The sequence below is a fragment of the Leucoraja erinacea genome, chromosome 24 (assembly GCF_028641065.1).
Source record: "Leucoraja erinacea ecotype New England chromosome 24, Leri_hhj_1, whole genome shotgun sequence".
Lineage (NCBI taxonomy): Eukaryota > Metazoa > Chordata > Chondrichthyes > Rajiformes > Rajidae > Leucoraja > Leucoraja erinaceus.
Window position 1 is genome coordinate 9,273,158 of NC_073400.1, and position 14,030 is coordinate 9,287,187.

A 14,030-nucleotide genomic window follows, 5' to 3' on the forward strand; every position below is an offset into this window, starting at 1 on the left:
GGTCATCCAAGTAAGATTATTATATATATTTGTTTCAGAATGCTTCAATCTATGATAACTGAAAATTTCATTCAGTTCTCTTAATTTTTAAGAAAGTTATGGGCTTTTGACTGTCCACGATCACAGCTTCTTTGTTATGTCCATTGAAAATCAATAGGGAACAAGATGCTAATTTCCGAGTATGAAAATGGCCATAACCTTTTTAATATTTGAGATATGAAAGTGAATTAGGTGTCAAATTAAACTTATTTTTATGCTTTAGCTGATGGGATAAATTGCAGACTTGATTTTTAAAATCTCAAAATTTTGTAACATTGCTACCATCAGGCCCTGGGGATTTATCAGTCCCATATTCTATCCAACACCATTTCCTGCCTAATGTGGATTTCCTTCAGTTCCTCTTGTCACCCCAGATCCTCTGGCCACTACTATATCAGGAAGATTGTTTGTGTCCTCCTTAGTGATGACAGATCTGTGAGATTCAAAAATCACAAATGCTCTTGAGACAAATTCAGACAAAGAAGTGTTTTTATTAATTTCATATTCTGCAGAATAGGTGCCCCTCCTCTGAGGTCCACTAGAGGCACAAAGAAGATGGAGATGCTTTCTATCTTTATACAGTTCATTTCATTATTATCACATTCTCATCCCTCCCCATTGAGCTTCTTCCAATCATAACATAAAGCCCTGTTTCCCACGAGAACGTCTCGGAACGCCCACCTAACGTCAAAGACACCTCCCATATCATGCATCGCATGTGCATTTAAATTAGGCATCTTGTCATAGTGGGTGTGTGTACATATTCATGTAATCTCATCAAGCATGCGTAGTTGAGCGTGACTTCGTGTCCCTTTCCCCTTCGTTCTAATTTCTTTACTATCTCCTGCTGAAGTCTTTCTCTGTTACTTTTTATCTAGAATTTCTCTCTGTTCTTATATCGTTACTTTCTAATCTACTAGCAGTCTGGTTTCTGCCTTATTTCTTTCTAAGTTATTTTTCTATCCCTAGTCTAAATCAACTATGCCTGTTAACTCTTTCCTCACAATCCATCCTTTTCTTTTTGCTACGCACCCTTGATTTATACTATCTCCTCCTTTTCTAATGCTAGCAGAAGGTTCTTCACCTCCCTATCTTCCTCTCGTAGGTCATACTGTGTTCTGAGGGCCATTATGGTGGCTGCACTGTTCTTCGTCAGGGCTGTTTCTATCAATCGCTGAGCCAATCCCCGTACGCAGGGAATGATACAACATCCGAACAAACACAGTAACCCCACCATGACTATCACTGATGTTAGGGCAGATGTAAAGATGTGCTTCCATTTTCCAAACCAGGAGTCTAGAAACCTGGTCCAGGAGGTGTCAACTCCAGAGTTCTCAGCCAATTCGATAGACAGAGAGGTGAGCCCTGCTAGGGCTCTTGACACTGACCCATCCGGAGCAGTGTTGTTGGGGATGAATGTGCAACATTGTTCGCCAAACATTACACACACCCCTCCCTTCTCAGCCAGTAGCATGTCCAAGGCTATGCGATTTTGCCAGGCCATTTGGCTGGTAGCTGTCAGTTGTTCCGCTAATCCTTCAACTGCATCTCGAGTGTAATTTATAAAGCGTTGTTGATTGTAGTATAAGTAGTTGATCCAGTCCACATTTTTATTAATTGTGGACCACCAGAAGAGCATGGACTCAAAGCCCGCAGCTATCTGATTTCTGGCTTTAAATTTATCGGGTACCCCTCTTGGCACCCCTATCGCATCTATATAGATGTGTGTGTCGAATGATCCTTTCACCTCTCTCTTTTGTCGTCTGCTTCCTTTATTGAGTTCTACAGCATGTTCTACTGCTATGGTGAAGGGCATCATCAGTTGTATGAGGGTACAGGTTCCCGTCCATGACCCTGGTAACCGGGGCCACAGGGTATTCTCCCCGCACCACCACCAGACATCGGCTCTACTGACTATCTGCTTTTTCAGCCAGGAGCTATTGAACAGTGGGCCCTGTTCCTCAGCCGTTATGTTATACGTCTGATTGCAGTTGAGCACCTCCCCCATGTCTTGTCCCTCTGGGTTATTTCTTGTATAGCACTCAAACCCCTCCTCCCCAAAAGGAATGGTAAATGGAGGAGGTCGAGGGTCTTCCCTTCGGCCCTTCGTATTGTTGTTGCTGGCCGGAAATAGGTAATGATAACTCTGGCATATCGCATTTTTTGGTAAGAGGGGATTCGTGAATAGCTGTAGTATACATGTCATAGCCCTAGGTGTTCTATCCCAATTCAGGGGAAATGGTACTGGGACCAGCTGAGGCCTAGCTCCAGCGCAGGCGTAACAATTGGTTTGTTGCATACTTCTGGCTGTGTACATCATCCAGGCAAGCCAGGTGTTGGCTCCTTTTCCCCCTGTTGGTATTCCCTTCTCATATAACTGCCTTAATCCTGTTTCTCCTGCTACTATCATTATCTTCAGCTTCTTAGACTCATTTTCCCTGGTGACATTGCTGACTACTGGTGGTACAGGTGTTGCCCTGGGATCCCTATTCTGACTGTCATCTATCTTGAACACCTCTCCCCTATCCTCGTATATTACCATCTTCCCATCTCGCTTGACTTCTATTTCAAACTTCAGACATGCGTCCTTCCCTGTTTTATCTGCACATATCCAATACCTACCACTTTCCTGTATCTGAACACTCTGTATGCTCACATATACGCGTCCTGGCAATTTCTCGTTTGGGTTTTGATATACTCTCCACCTATCAGTTTGATAGGTGGTCCGATGCCACCCATATTTTGATGAAGTAAACACCGCGTGCCAATCTTTACAGGGATGGGTGCATACATACATTCTATAGCCGCACCACCTTTTTCCTTTACATACATTAAATGGGATGGTGGTGGACCTTCTATTTTGTGGTATTGTGATTTTTATGCATGTTACATTACTTACAAGTTGGGTAACCACCCAACACACGACCCACCAACACGAAATCTTCATTTTTCCTGCGGGTTCTTGGTAAATATTAAAGTCAATGGTTCTTCTCCTTTGCGCACTGTCCACGGGCTGATATCGTCTGGTGGGGCCTCCACAGGACCCTTAACTCGACTTGCGTGTGTCCACCCTTTCTCTTTTGTTCGTACTGCTGTCTCGGTGATTAGTAACACCAGGTAGGGTCCAGTCCACTTAGGTTGCAGCTTTTCTTCTTTCCACGTTTTTATTAATACCCAGTCTCCAGCCTTGACTGAGTGAATTGGAAAGTCCAGTGGTGGGCTCTGGGCCAGCAATCCTTTAATTTTTAGTTCTGCAAGAGATTGGGACACTGCCAGTAAATAGTTCCTCAGGAACACATCGTTCCCTTGTATTGTTGGGACTCCTTCTATCTTCCCTAAGTATGGGAGCCCGAATAACATTTCATATGGTGATATCCCTATGTCTTTTCGAGGTGCCGTTCGGATTCTCAACAGGGCTATCGGGAGGCACTTAGTCCAGGGGAGTCTCGTTTCCTCTATCAACTTGGTAATTTGTGTCTTTAAGGTGCCATTCATTCTTTCCACCTTTCCTGAGCTCTGGGGATGCCATGGTGTATGCAATTTCCATTCTATTCCCAGTGCTTCACATATCATTTCATGTGTCTTTGAGGCAAAATGGGTCCCTCTATCTGAGTCTATTGTTTCCACAATCCCATATCTGGGTATAATTTGTTCTAATAATATCTTGGCTACCACCTGTGTGGTGGCAGTTGCCGTGGGGAATGCCTCTACCCATCTGGTGAAATGGTCCACTACCACTAACAGGTACTTCCATGTTCGTACCCGGGGCAGCTCGGTAAAATCTATCTGTATTCTTTGGAAGGGCCTAACTGCTAATGGTTGTCCTCCTCCTGGGACTGCTCTCATGATTTTCTTATTAATTCGCTGACATATTACACAGCCCCTTATGACCTGTTTGGCCATGGTAAACATCCCACAGCAAGCGTAGGTTCTGAGGAGGGTGTCACAGAGGGCTTGTGTTCCCCAATGGCTTTGTCCATGTAATCTCCCTAATAACTCCCTCATTATTTCTTTGTTCAATAGCTGCTTTCCATTTGGTGTCCACCATTTCCCATTTGAAGTACGCTGAGCCCCCATTTCTTTCATGTTTTCCTGTTCTTTCTCACTAAAGATAGGTATCTTTTCCTCTGGTTCCCTTAACGGTATTAGTGACTTCATTTCTACCATCTGTTCTGTGGCTGCTCTTTTTGCAACCTCATCCACTGCCCTATTTCCTCTGGCCTCCAGGGTGTTACCCTTCTGATGCCCTGCCACATGTGCTATGGCTATTCGTTCTGGTTTTTGCAATGCTTCCAGTGTCTGTCCTATCAATTGCTCATGTGCTAGTTCTTTACCTCGAGTTGTTATCATTCCTCGCTCTTTCCAGATCTTCCCAAAGGTGTGTACTACTCCAAAAGCGTATTTTGAATCGGTATATACTGTTCCTTCCTTCCCCTCCAATAATTCCAAAGCTCTCATTAATGCATATAATTCACAAGATTGAGCTGACCAACTACCAGGCAGCCTGCCGCTTTCAATTTCCTCCATAGTTTCCCCGTTCACTATACCGTACCCACTATGTCTTTTTCCATCTATGCACCTGGAGGATCCATCTATGAACCACCGGCTGCCCTCAGCCAGAGGTTGCTCTTCTAAGTCTTCTCTACTTTTTGTCTGTAAATCTATTATTTCACTACAGCAGTGTACTGGGCCCTCTTCCTTGTCACCCTGTTTCTCTGCTGGATACAGGAATTGGGACGGGTTAAGGTTCTTATCCGTAATTATCATCAAATCGTCTTTTTCCATCAGGATGGCCTCATACTTTAAAAGTCTGGAGTCTGTTAACCATCTGTTGGATTTCTGAGTGAGTATGGTTCTTACTGTGTGTGGTGTAGAAACAACCAGAGTGCCTCCAAAGGTTAATTTCCTACTCTCTTCCACCAATATTGCGGTAGCTGCTACCGCTTGTATGCATCCCGGCCATCCCCTGCAGACTGGATCTAATATTTTTGATAGGAAGGCCACTGGCTGTCGATTTCCCCCTCTTTTCTGGGTGAGTACCCCTAGTGCCACCCCCTTGTCTGAATTTACAAACAGGTGGAAAGGTTGTTCTACTGAGGGCAGAGCCAACACGGGAGCAGTAATCAAACTGTTCTTTAATTTCCCAAATTTCACCTCCTGTTCTGGAGTCCACTGAACTTTGTCTTTTTCTTCTCCCAATTTATCATACAGGAATTTTACTTGTCTGGAGTAATCATCTATCCACAGTCGACAGTATCCTATCAATCCCAGGAATTTTCGGATCTCTTTCTTATTCTTTGGTAGTGGTACTCTCGTGATCCCAGCTATCCTTTCGGGGGTTATTCGTCTCTTTCCTCCACTTATCAGATGTCCCAGATATTTTACCTCTTGTTTCACAAATTGAAGCTTGTTACGGGACACTCTTAACCCCTTCCTTCCCAAGAAGTTTAACAGGCTTATTGTGGCATCCCTCACTTCCATTTCTCTTGCTCCTGACAAAAGGAGGTCATCCACATACTGTAATAGTTGCGTTTCCCCGTGACCTGGGAAATCCTCCAATACCTGCTCTAAAATTTGGCCGAATAAATACATACACCTTGTCTTCAGGTTTAAAGGGTCCTTCCTCCTGGTCCATCTCCGACAGCTTTTACTTTACCTGTTCATAAATAGACTTGTATATCATTATTAACTGTTTCATATACTTTTTAAATTCTATCTGTAACTGTTCCAAACTCGGTCCCTTGCAGGAACTTCTCCATTGTGTCACCTGCTGGTTAGTTTGCATGCAACATTTCTTCAGTGCCAATGGCAGAGCATTACACAAATCTTATTTATTTTAACCTTCAATGTTCCATTTATTCTTTTCATCAAATGAAAACAATCCGTTGTCAAAGCTGATTTCTGTGGGTTTACCAAACCTCTTAATTACCTTATTCAGCATAAACGACACTACAGTGCTCATACCTAAATCGATTCAGACTTACCCTGGACATCTCTTCCAGATGCTGTTTCAGCTGCTTTGTCTGCATTTTAATTTAACTTCTTTGACATGTACTTTTTCCATTTCACCATACAATTTCAAAATTTCCAATCTAGTCTGAACTATATCCTGCCTTTCCCAAGGTCATCATCTGCTGTCTTATATTCTGAAGTATTTCTCTCTCTTCACTTGTGGAACAAACCAACAAATTGTCCACATCAGCAAATACTTTCTAAGGGTATACCATAAAACCATATATCGAACCTGCCTCCACCACCTTCACTGGAGGCTCATTCCACACAGCTACCACTCTCTGAGTAAAGCTGTCTGGCTCTCTCTCTCTCTGTCTGTATCTCTGTGTCTGGCTCTCTCTCTCTCTGCCTGTATCTCTGTGTCTGGCTTTCTCTCTCTGTCCGTATCTCTGTGTCTGGCTCTCTCTCTCTCTATCTGTATCTCTGTGTCTGGCTCTCTCTCTCTCTGTCTGTATCTCTGTGTCTCTCTCTCTCTCTCTATCTGTATCTCTGTGTCTGGCTCTCTCTGTCCGTATCTCTGTGTCTCTCTCTCTCTCTCTCTCTGTCTGTATCTCTGTGTCTGTCTCTCTCTCTCTCTCTCTGTATCTCTGTGTCTGGCTCTCTCTCTCTGTCTGTATCTCTGTGTCTGGCTCTCTCTCTCTCTCTCTCTGTATCTCTGTGTCTGGCTCTCTCTCTCTCTCTCTGTCTGTATCTCTGTGTCTGGCTCTCTCTCTCTGCCTGTATCTCTGTGTCTGGCTCTCTCTCTCTCTGCCTGTATCTCTGTGTCTGGCTCTCTCTCTCTGTCTGTATCTCTGTGTCTCCGGCCTTTGCCGTCTTCTTATCTGCTACTTTCGGGAGTAACTCCCTCATCATCCTGTCTCTCTCTGTTCCTTATTTGCTGTTTTTCTACTGCCTGCAACATAATCTTTACTACTTGTTTTTCACTTCTGTGAAAAGGAATTGATCTAACTGTTCTTGTCAGACCTAAAGGATCTTCAAGGAGGCTATTTAACAAACCCCCTTCCCCCTCAGGGTCCTCTCCTAGGTACCTCCCTCGGGGGTCTAATTTCAACCGAACTTATCTTCCCCTTCTGCCCTTTGACTCCCCGTCCTGTTGGCCGGGTGATCTTCGTCCACCCCGGCCCCTGTCTTCTCTTTCCTTTGGGTATTTTGGCCCCCTCCGGCTCTGCATTTGTCCCAACGGACTATACCTTATCATGTTGGCTCCTCCAACCCCTGGGTATTTCCTGCCCTCCAGGGTCCAGCATTTGCCCCAACGGACTATTGGGCAGAATGCGGGGATTTGGCCCACAGCCTTTTCCCCTCCCTTTTTTCTAAACACCGTGTTTAATTACCTTATTTATCATAATCATATTCTTAATACCATGTTCATCATATTCTCAATACAGTGTTCATCATATCTGCCTTGCCCGTACAAGGTCTTAAATTCTACAGAACTTCTTATCTTCCCCTCCCTTCTTACAGCCTTGCAGCCCCCTGAATGCTTCAGGGCGTCAACCACAAGGTCTTTCCACAATCGCCCAGGAAGTACTTTATTAGTCATTGTTCCTACCTGGGTTCTGTACACAGAAATTGCTCGATTGATTTTTCACGATTTCCAACTACTCCCACTTCTTTGCCGAGTCTCTGTGTGGTCCGGATACTACTGCTTAAACAGCTGATGGCAAGCAAGGAGTCTGAGACTGCTGAACTCAGCAGGGTGCACCTTCCCTTCGTCCGTCTACTCCCGTCAGCTGTCTAGAGTATTGGATCTCGGAACGAGCCCCCAAGTTGTGAGATTCAAAAATCACAAATGCTCTTGAGACAAATTCAGACAAAGAAGTGTTTTTATTAATTTCATATTCTGCAGAATAGGTGCCCCTCCTCTGAGGTCCACTAGAGGCACAAAGAAGATGGAGATGCTTTCTATCTTTATACAGTTCATTTCATTATTATCACATTCTCATCCCTCCCCATTGAGCTTCTTCCAATCATAACATAAAGCCCTGTTTCCCACGAGAACGTCTCGGAACGCCCACCTAACGTCAAAGACACCTCCCATATCATGCATCGCATGTGCATTTAAATTAGGCATCTTGTCATAGTGGGTGTGCGTACATATTCATGTAATCTCATCAAGCATGCGTAGTTGAGCGTGACTTCGTGTCCCTTTCCCCTTCGTTCTAATTTCTTTACTATCTCCTGCTGAAGTCTTTCTCTGTTACTTTTTATCTAGAATTTCTCTCTGTTCTTATATCGTTACTTTCTAATCTACTAGCAGTCTGGTTTCTGCCTTATTTCTTTCTAAGTTATTTTTCTATCCCTAGTCTAAATCAACTATGCCTGTTAACTCTTTCCTCACAAGTGGATTTCCTTCAGTTCCTCTTGTCACCCCAGATCCTCTGGCCACTACTATATCAGGAAGATTGTTTGTGTCCTCCTTAGTGATGACAGATCCAAAGTCCCTGTTCAACGCATCTGTCATTTCCTTGTTTCCCCTTAAAAAATTCACCTTTTTTGGTCCATTGATGAGGTCGCGGGGAGTCACAAGGGGCCCATTGATGAGGTCACGGGGAGTCACAAGGGGCCCATTGATAATAATAATAATAATAATATTTATTTATATAGCACTTTTCAACAAAACCAGTATTTGAACCAAAGTGCTTTACAGAGATTGATTAAATTAATTGAACAGATCAATGCAATAAATCCATACAAATCAAAAAAAGAGAAAAAAGAGAAAAAGAAAAAAGACACAGAAACAGTACACTATAGAAATCAACATGAAACGTCCCCCCACAGCAGAATTCACTGTGAGGGAAGGCACCAAAAATATCCAGTTCTCCCCCTCATAGTCCACCCGAGGTCGGGGCCTATATCTGGCCTCCTCAGCCAGCCCGGTATCTTCAGGCCCTCCTGCCGTGAAGCTGGACCATCGGCGTCGGTGAACGTCCATCAGCGGCCAGGACTGAAACGGCCGCTTCCCCCCCGAAGACTGCAACGACCAAAGTTCACAGGCCGCGCCGGCCGAACCCCCGACACTGGCGATCTCGGATCCCAGGCTCCGCGGTGCTGTCGACGGTCACAGTGCCCCGGAGATTACCGCAAGGCGACCCGGTAAGGCATCGCCCGCTCCTTGTAGATGTCCCAGCATCTACACCGCCGTCGAAGCTGCAGTCCCCGCAGGAAACGCCGCTCCAGCGCTGCTCCAGTTCGACTAGGCCGCACAGAGAGGACGAAGATGCGGTTCGGAGAAAAACCGCATCTCCGACCAGGTAGAACTGGGGTTAAAATAGTTTCCCCCTTCCCCTCCCCCACCCACCACATAAAAGAAGTCCTCCAATAAACATTTCATACGAACAGGACTAAAAATAAAAATAAAAAAGGGTGAAAGGACGGACAGCAGGAGGAGCGGCCATACACAACGGCGCATCACCCCCGCTGTCCGCCATCTTGAATGAGGTCAGGGGAGCCGTTGATGTGACAGTTACGTCCCTGCTCCAGCCCACAGTCAACTGGACGAACCATCAGTGAAGCATGATTCGCAGAGTATTGCTTTCGACTCTGGTCACGTTGGCTGTAATGAGCGCCTTGCTCATCTTCATGAACCAGGAGGACGACTGGGCTAACTGCTCGGGCACAGCCCCCTGCTCCCTGGCCTTCCTGTCAAACAACCCATTCAGCCTGCGTTGCCCGAGTGCCACAGAAGTACCAGATGACACCATTTACTGGCAGTACCAAGACCTCAGCCAGCCTCAAACCGAACCCCGCACCTTCATCACCTCCGGGTACTTGAGGCAGCACCGCATGGCGATGGGCAAAATGGGAAGGCGAGCCGATCTACGGAGCGGCTCCTTGATCATGGACAAGGCAGAGACCTCAGACACGGGCCTGTACCTGTGTAAGTCGGCTAATTCCACCCTAGCCGCCTACCAGGTCGATGTGCAGGACTCGTCTCTGCTTTACGTGTCCCACCGAGAGCTGGGGGAGAGCACTATGCCAAACCAGAGCCTGACGGTCAACTTGGGCTCTTCCCATCACATGGTCAAGCTCTACACCCGCTGGGGACCATGGCAGGACTGTGACCGGTGCAACATAATAGGGGAGCAGAAGGTTCTGGGCTTCTGTTATGCCAGACTAAGCCAGGACATGGATGAGGACATGGATGAGGACGAGGCACTGGAGGTGAATAGTGTCACCTTGCCCTGCGGCCTGATGGAGCTGCACATTGGGCAGTCCTTGCCCCGGCGCGGCGCCGAGCTCCAGTACCAGATGTGCCGCGAGCCGTGTGCGAAGGAGGAAATACCAGTGGGGTTGCCGGAGATTGACGATTGGTGGTCGTTGGGTCAGGAGACCGCTTTCGAATGGATGGAGCCTCGCGAAAAGATACGGCAGGTGGTGTACCATGACATCTTTGATAACGCCCGGATGACATGCCCGGGGGCATCAGTGTACACGCCTGTTCTCTGGCAGCGCGACTCCACATTTATCACCCGAAGAGGCAACATTGACAGGAGACACTGGCTGGACGACGCCATAGGAGGCGGCATCTACGAAATCACAAACGTGATGCCCTCCGACCGCGGCATCTACCGCTGCTGGGTGCATGGGCGTAGGGTCGCCTCATTCCAACTCAAGACGCCCGAGATGCCACCGGTACACCGCCACGTCAACCGAAGATTGCCTCAAGGAATAAAGTACATCGTTCGCACGATCGCCATAGTCTTCATGTTCAGCGCCATGGTGGAGTTAGTGTACGCCTAATTGTTTGCGATCTTCCTGTACACAACTGCTTCCTCAAGACCACATTAAGCACACCGCGACGCCCTGTGTCTCCCTAGAATGGGAAAAATAGCAACGATCCCCTTACCTGCTTCAAGGCTGCTCACTCGGAGCAGCCTTGTACTCATCTCGTACAGCCGACAGGAACTTCTGGACTTCGGTTCCTGCGGCTGCAACAACTTTTTGGACAATTTCCCTCTTCCGTCTGAGCTCATCAGAGCAACAGAGCACCCGACTGGAGACCGCCAGGTGAGTCGCGGGGTTGGAGACCGCCATCCGACCCGCGGAGCCCAACCGACCCTCGGTCCTCACCGGATCCCCGGTCCTCGCTCGACTCTCGGTTCTCGCCCGATCCCCGGCCCTGACCCAACCCCCGGCCCTCGCTCGACTCCCGGTTCTCGCCCGACCCCCGGTCCTGGCCCGACTCCCGGCCCTCACCGGATCCCCGGTCCTCGCCCGACTCCCGGCCCACGCTCGACTCCCGGTTCTCGCGTCGACGCCCGGTCCTCACCGGATCCCCGGCCCTGACCCGACCCCCGGTCCTGGCCCGACTCCCGGCCCTCACCGGATCCCCGGCCCTGACCCGACCCCCGGTCCTCACCGGATCCCCGGCCCTGACCCGACCCCCGGTCCTCACCGGATCCCCGGTCCTGACCCGACTCCCGGTACTCACCCGATCCCCGGAGCCCAACCGTCCCGCGGAGCTGGAGAACGCCAGGTGAGTCCCGGAGCTGGAGAACGACACCCGACCCGTGGAGCTGGAGAACGCCGCGGAGCTGGAGACCACCACCCGACCCGTGGAGCTGGAGACCACCACCCGACCCGTGGAGCTGGAGACCACCACCCGACCCGTGGAGCTGGAGACCACCACCCGACCCGTGGAGCTGGAGAACGCCACCCGACCCGTGGAGCTGGAGACCACCACCCGACCCGTGGAGCTGGAGACCACCACCCGACCCATGGAGCTGGAGACCACCACCCGACCCGTGGAGCTGGAGACCGCCACCCGACCCGTGGAGCTGGAGACCACCACCCGACCCGTGGAGCTGGAGACCACCACCCGACCCGTGGAGCTGGAGAACGCCACCCGACCCGTGGAGCTGGAGACCACCACCCGACCCGTGGAGCTGGAGAACGCCAGGTAAGCCCCGGGGCTGGAGACCATCAGCAGAGCCGCGGGGCTGAAGGAGTAACGCGGAGTAACGCAGACGCGGAGCAACGGAGCGGCAGAACACCAGCGCGCACCAAGCCAGCTCGGCCCACCAGAAGCACCAACAGACGGCGACGGGTACGAAAACACCGCCGGGGACGCAGAGGTGGGTTAAAGGCCAGGTTAGAGCTAGCCCCACACAGGGCAGCGATTCCTAGCCTTTTCCTCGCCAACGTGCGCTCACTGGCAAACAAAATGGATGAACTCCGGCTAAGGATCACCTCCCACAACCGGATCAAGGACTGCAACATCTTGATCTTCACTGAAACTTGGCTCAACACTGACGTTCCTGACAGCGCCATCCAGCTATCGGGGCGTCATTTACTCCGAGCGGACAGGACATCAGACTCTGGTAAGACCAGAGGGGGGGGTCTGTGCATTTATGTAAACAAAGCATGGTGCACGGACTCCACCATCATCGAGAGTCACTGCTCAGCTAACCTTGAATTCCTCTTGGTTAGATGCAGACCGTTCTATCTGCCCAGAGAGTTCACCTCCACTGTTGTGACTGCAGCCTATATCCCTCCTGATGCTAATGCCAAGCTTGCAATGAAAGAGCTGCATACTGCCATTAGCAAACAACAGACGCACAACCCCGAGGCAGCCTTCATTGTTGCGGGTGACTTCAATCACTCCAACCTGAAGACTGTACTCCCCAAATTCCACCAACATGTATCCTTCCCCACTAAAGTAGACAAGACACTGGACAAAGTCTACACCAATATGGCTGAAGCTTACAAAGCCATCCCCCTCCCCCACCTTGGTCAGTCTGATCATGTCTCATTGTTCCTGCTCCCTAAGTACTCCCCACTCATCAGACGGGTTAAACCAACTGTAAGGACAGTTAAAGTCTGGTCAGAGGAAGCGGACTTCACACTTCAGCAGTGTTTTGGAAACATTGACTGGAAGGCGTTTGCAGCCCAGGCCACCCTTGACTCTCACACGGACATTGATTCCTATACATCCTCTGTTCTGGACTTTATAAACTCCACCATCAATAGTGTCACCTCCCTCAAACAGGTGACCATATACCCGAATCAGAAGCCATGGATGAACAGCGAGGTCAGGCTACTGCTGAAAGCACGGGACACCGCTTTCAGGTCAGGCGATGCTCGAGCCTACAGTTCATCCAGGGCTAACCTGAAGAGGGGCATCAGGAAGGCCAAGCACTGCCATAAGCTCAGGATTGAGGAGCACTTCAACAACAACTCCGACCCCCGACGCATGTGGCAAGGCATCCAGGCCATCACGGACTACAGACCCTCCAACATCACCCCCACATCCAGCGACGCCTCCTTCCTTGAGGAGCTGAATCACTTCTATGGCCGCTTCGACAGGGACAATCTAGAGACAGCCATCAAGGCTGTGCTACCTGCCGATCACCAACCCCTCACACTCACCCCCTACGACGTGTACGTGGCACTGAGTAGGACTAATGCACGTAAGGCTGCTGGCCCTGACGGCATCCCGGGCGCGTGCTCAGTGCCTGTGCTGCGCAGCTGACAGACGTCTGGACTGACATCTTCAACCTGTCACTTGCCCAAGCAGTTGTCCCCACTTGCCTTAAAGCCACCTCCATCGTGCCAGTGCCAAAACACTCCACTGCGGCAAGCCTCAACGACTTCCGCCCAGTTGCACTTACCCCCATCATCACCAAGTGCTTCGAGAGGCTGGTCCTGGCACACCTCAAAAGCTGCCTACCCCCCACACTGGATCCCTATCAGTTTGCCTATCGCAAGAACAGGAGTACGGAGGATGCCATCTCAACGGCACTTCACTCCGCCCTCTCCCACCTTGACAACAGAGACACTTATGTAAGAATGCTGTTCATCGATTACAGCTCAGCATTCAACACCATTATTCCATCAAAACTGATCACCAAACTCGGTAACCTGGGCATCGACCCCTCCCTCTGCAACTGGATACTGGACTTTCTAACCAACAGACCCCAGTCTGTGAGGTTAGACAAGCACACCTCTTCAACCCTCACCCTGAACACCGGCGTTCC

General features: G+C 49.2%; 2 protein-coding genes across 2 annotated transcripts; one reads left to right on the forward strand and one right to left on the reverse strand.

The window, feature by feature from the left end:
* Nucleotides 1–510: 510 nt before the first annotated feature.
* Nucleotides 511–6,557, reverse strand: LOC129708628 (protein NYNRIN-like). The gene has a single exon (XM_055654504.1). It carries the CDS (start codon nucleotides 5,629–5,631, stop codon nucleotides 2,983–2,985), a length of 2,649 nt encoding a protein of 882 aa, XP_055510479.1. The 5' UTR covers nucleotides 5,632–6,557; the 3' UTR covers nucleotides 511–2,982.
* Nucleotides 6,558–8,391: 1,834 nt separating this feature from the next.
* On the forward strand, nucleotides 8,392–11,227 carry LOC129708629 (protein FAM187B-like). The gene is made up of 2 exons (XM_055654505.1): nucleotides 8,392–8,596; nucleotides 9,493–11,227. Exon 2 carries the CDS (start codon nucleotides 9,568–9,570, stop codon nucleotides 10,792–10,794), a length of 1,227 nt encoding a protein of 408 aa, XP_055510480.1. The 5' UTR covers nucleotides 8,392–8,596; nucleotides 9,493–9,567; the 3' UTR covers nucleotides 10,795–11,227.
* The last annotated feature ends 2,803 nt before the right edge of the window (nucleotides 11,228–14,030 follow it).

Bases quoted from the DNA above. Each gene is read 5' to 3' on its own strand.
- LOC129708628 (XM_055654504.1), bottom strand. From the start codon at position 5,631: ATGTATTTATTCGGCCAAATTTTAGAGCAGGTATTGGAGGATTTCCCA.
- LOC129708629 (XM_055654505.1), top strand. From the start codon at position 9,568: ATGATTCGCAGAGTATTGCTTTCGACTCTGGTCACGTTGGCTGTAATG.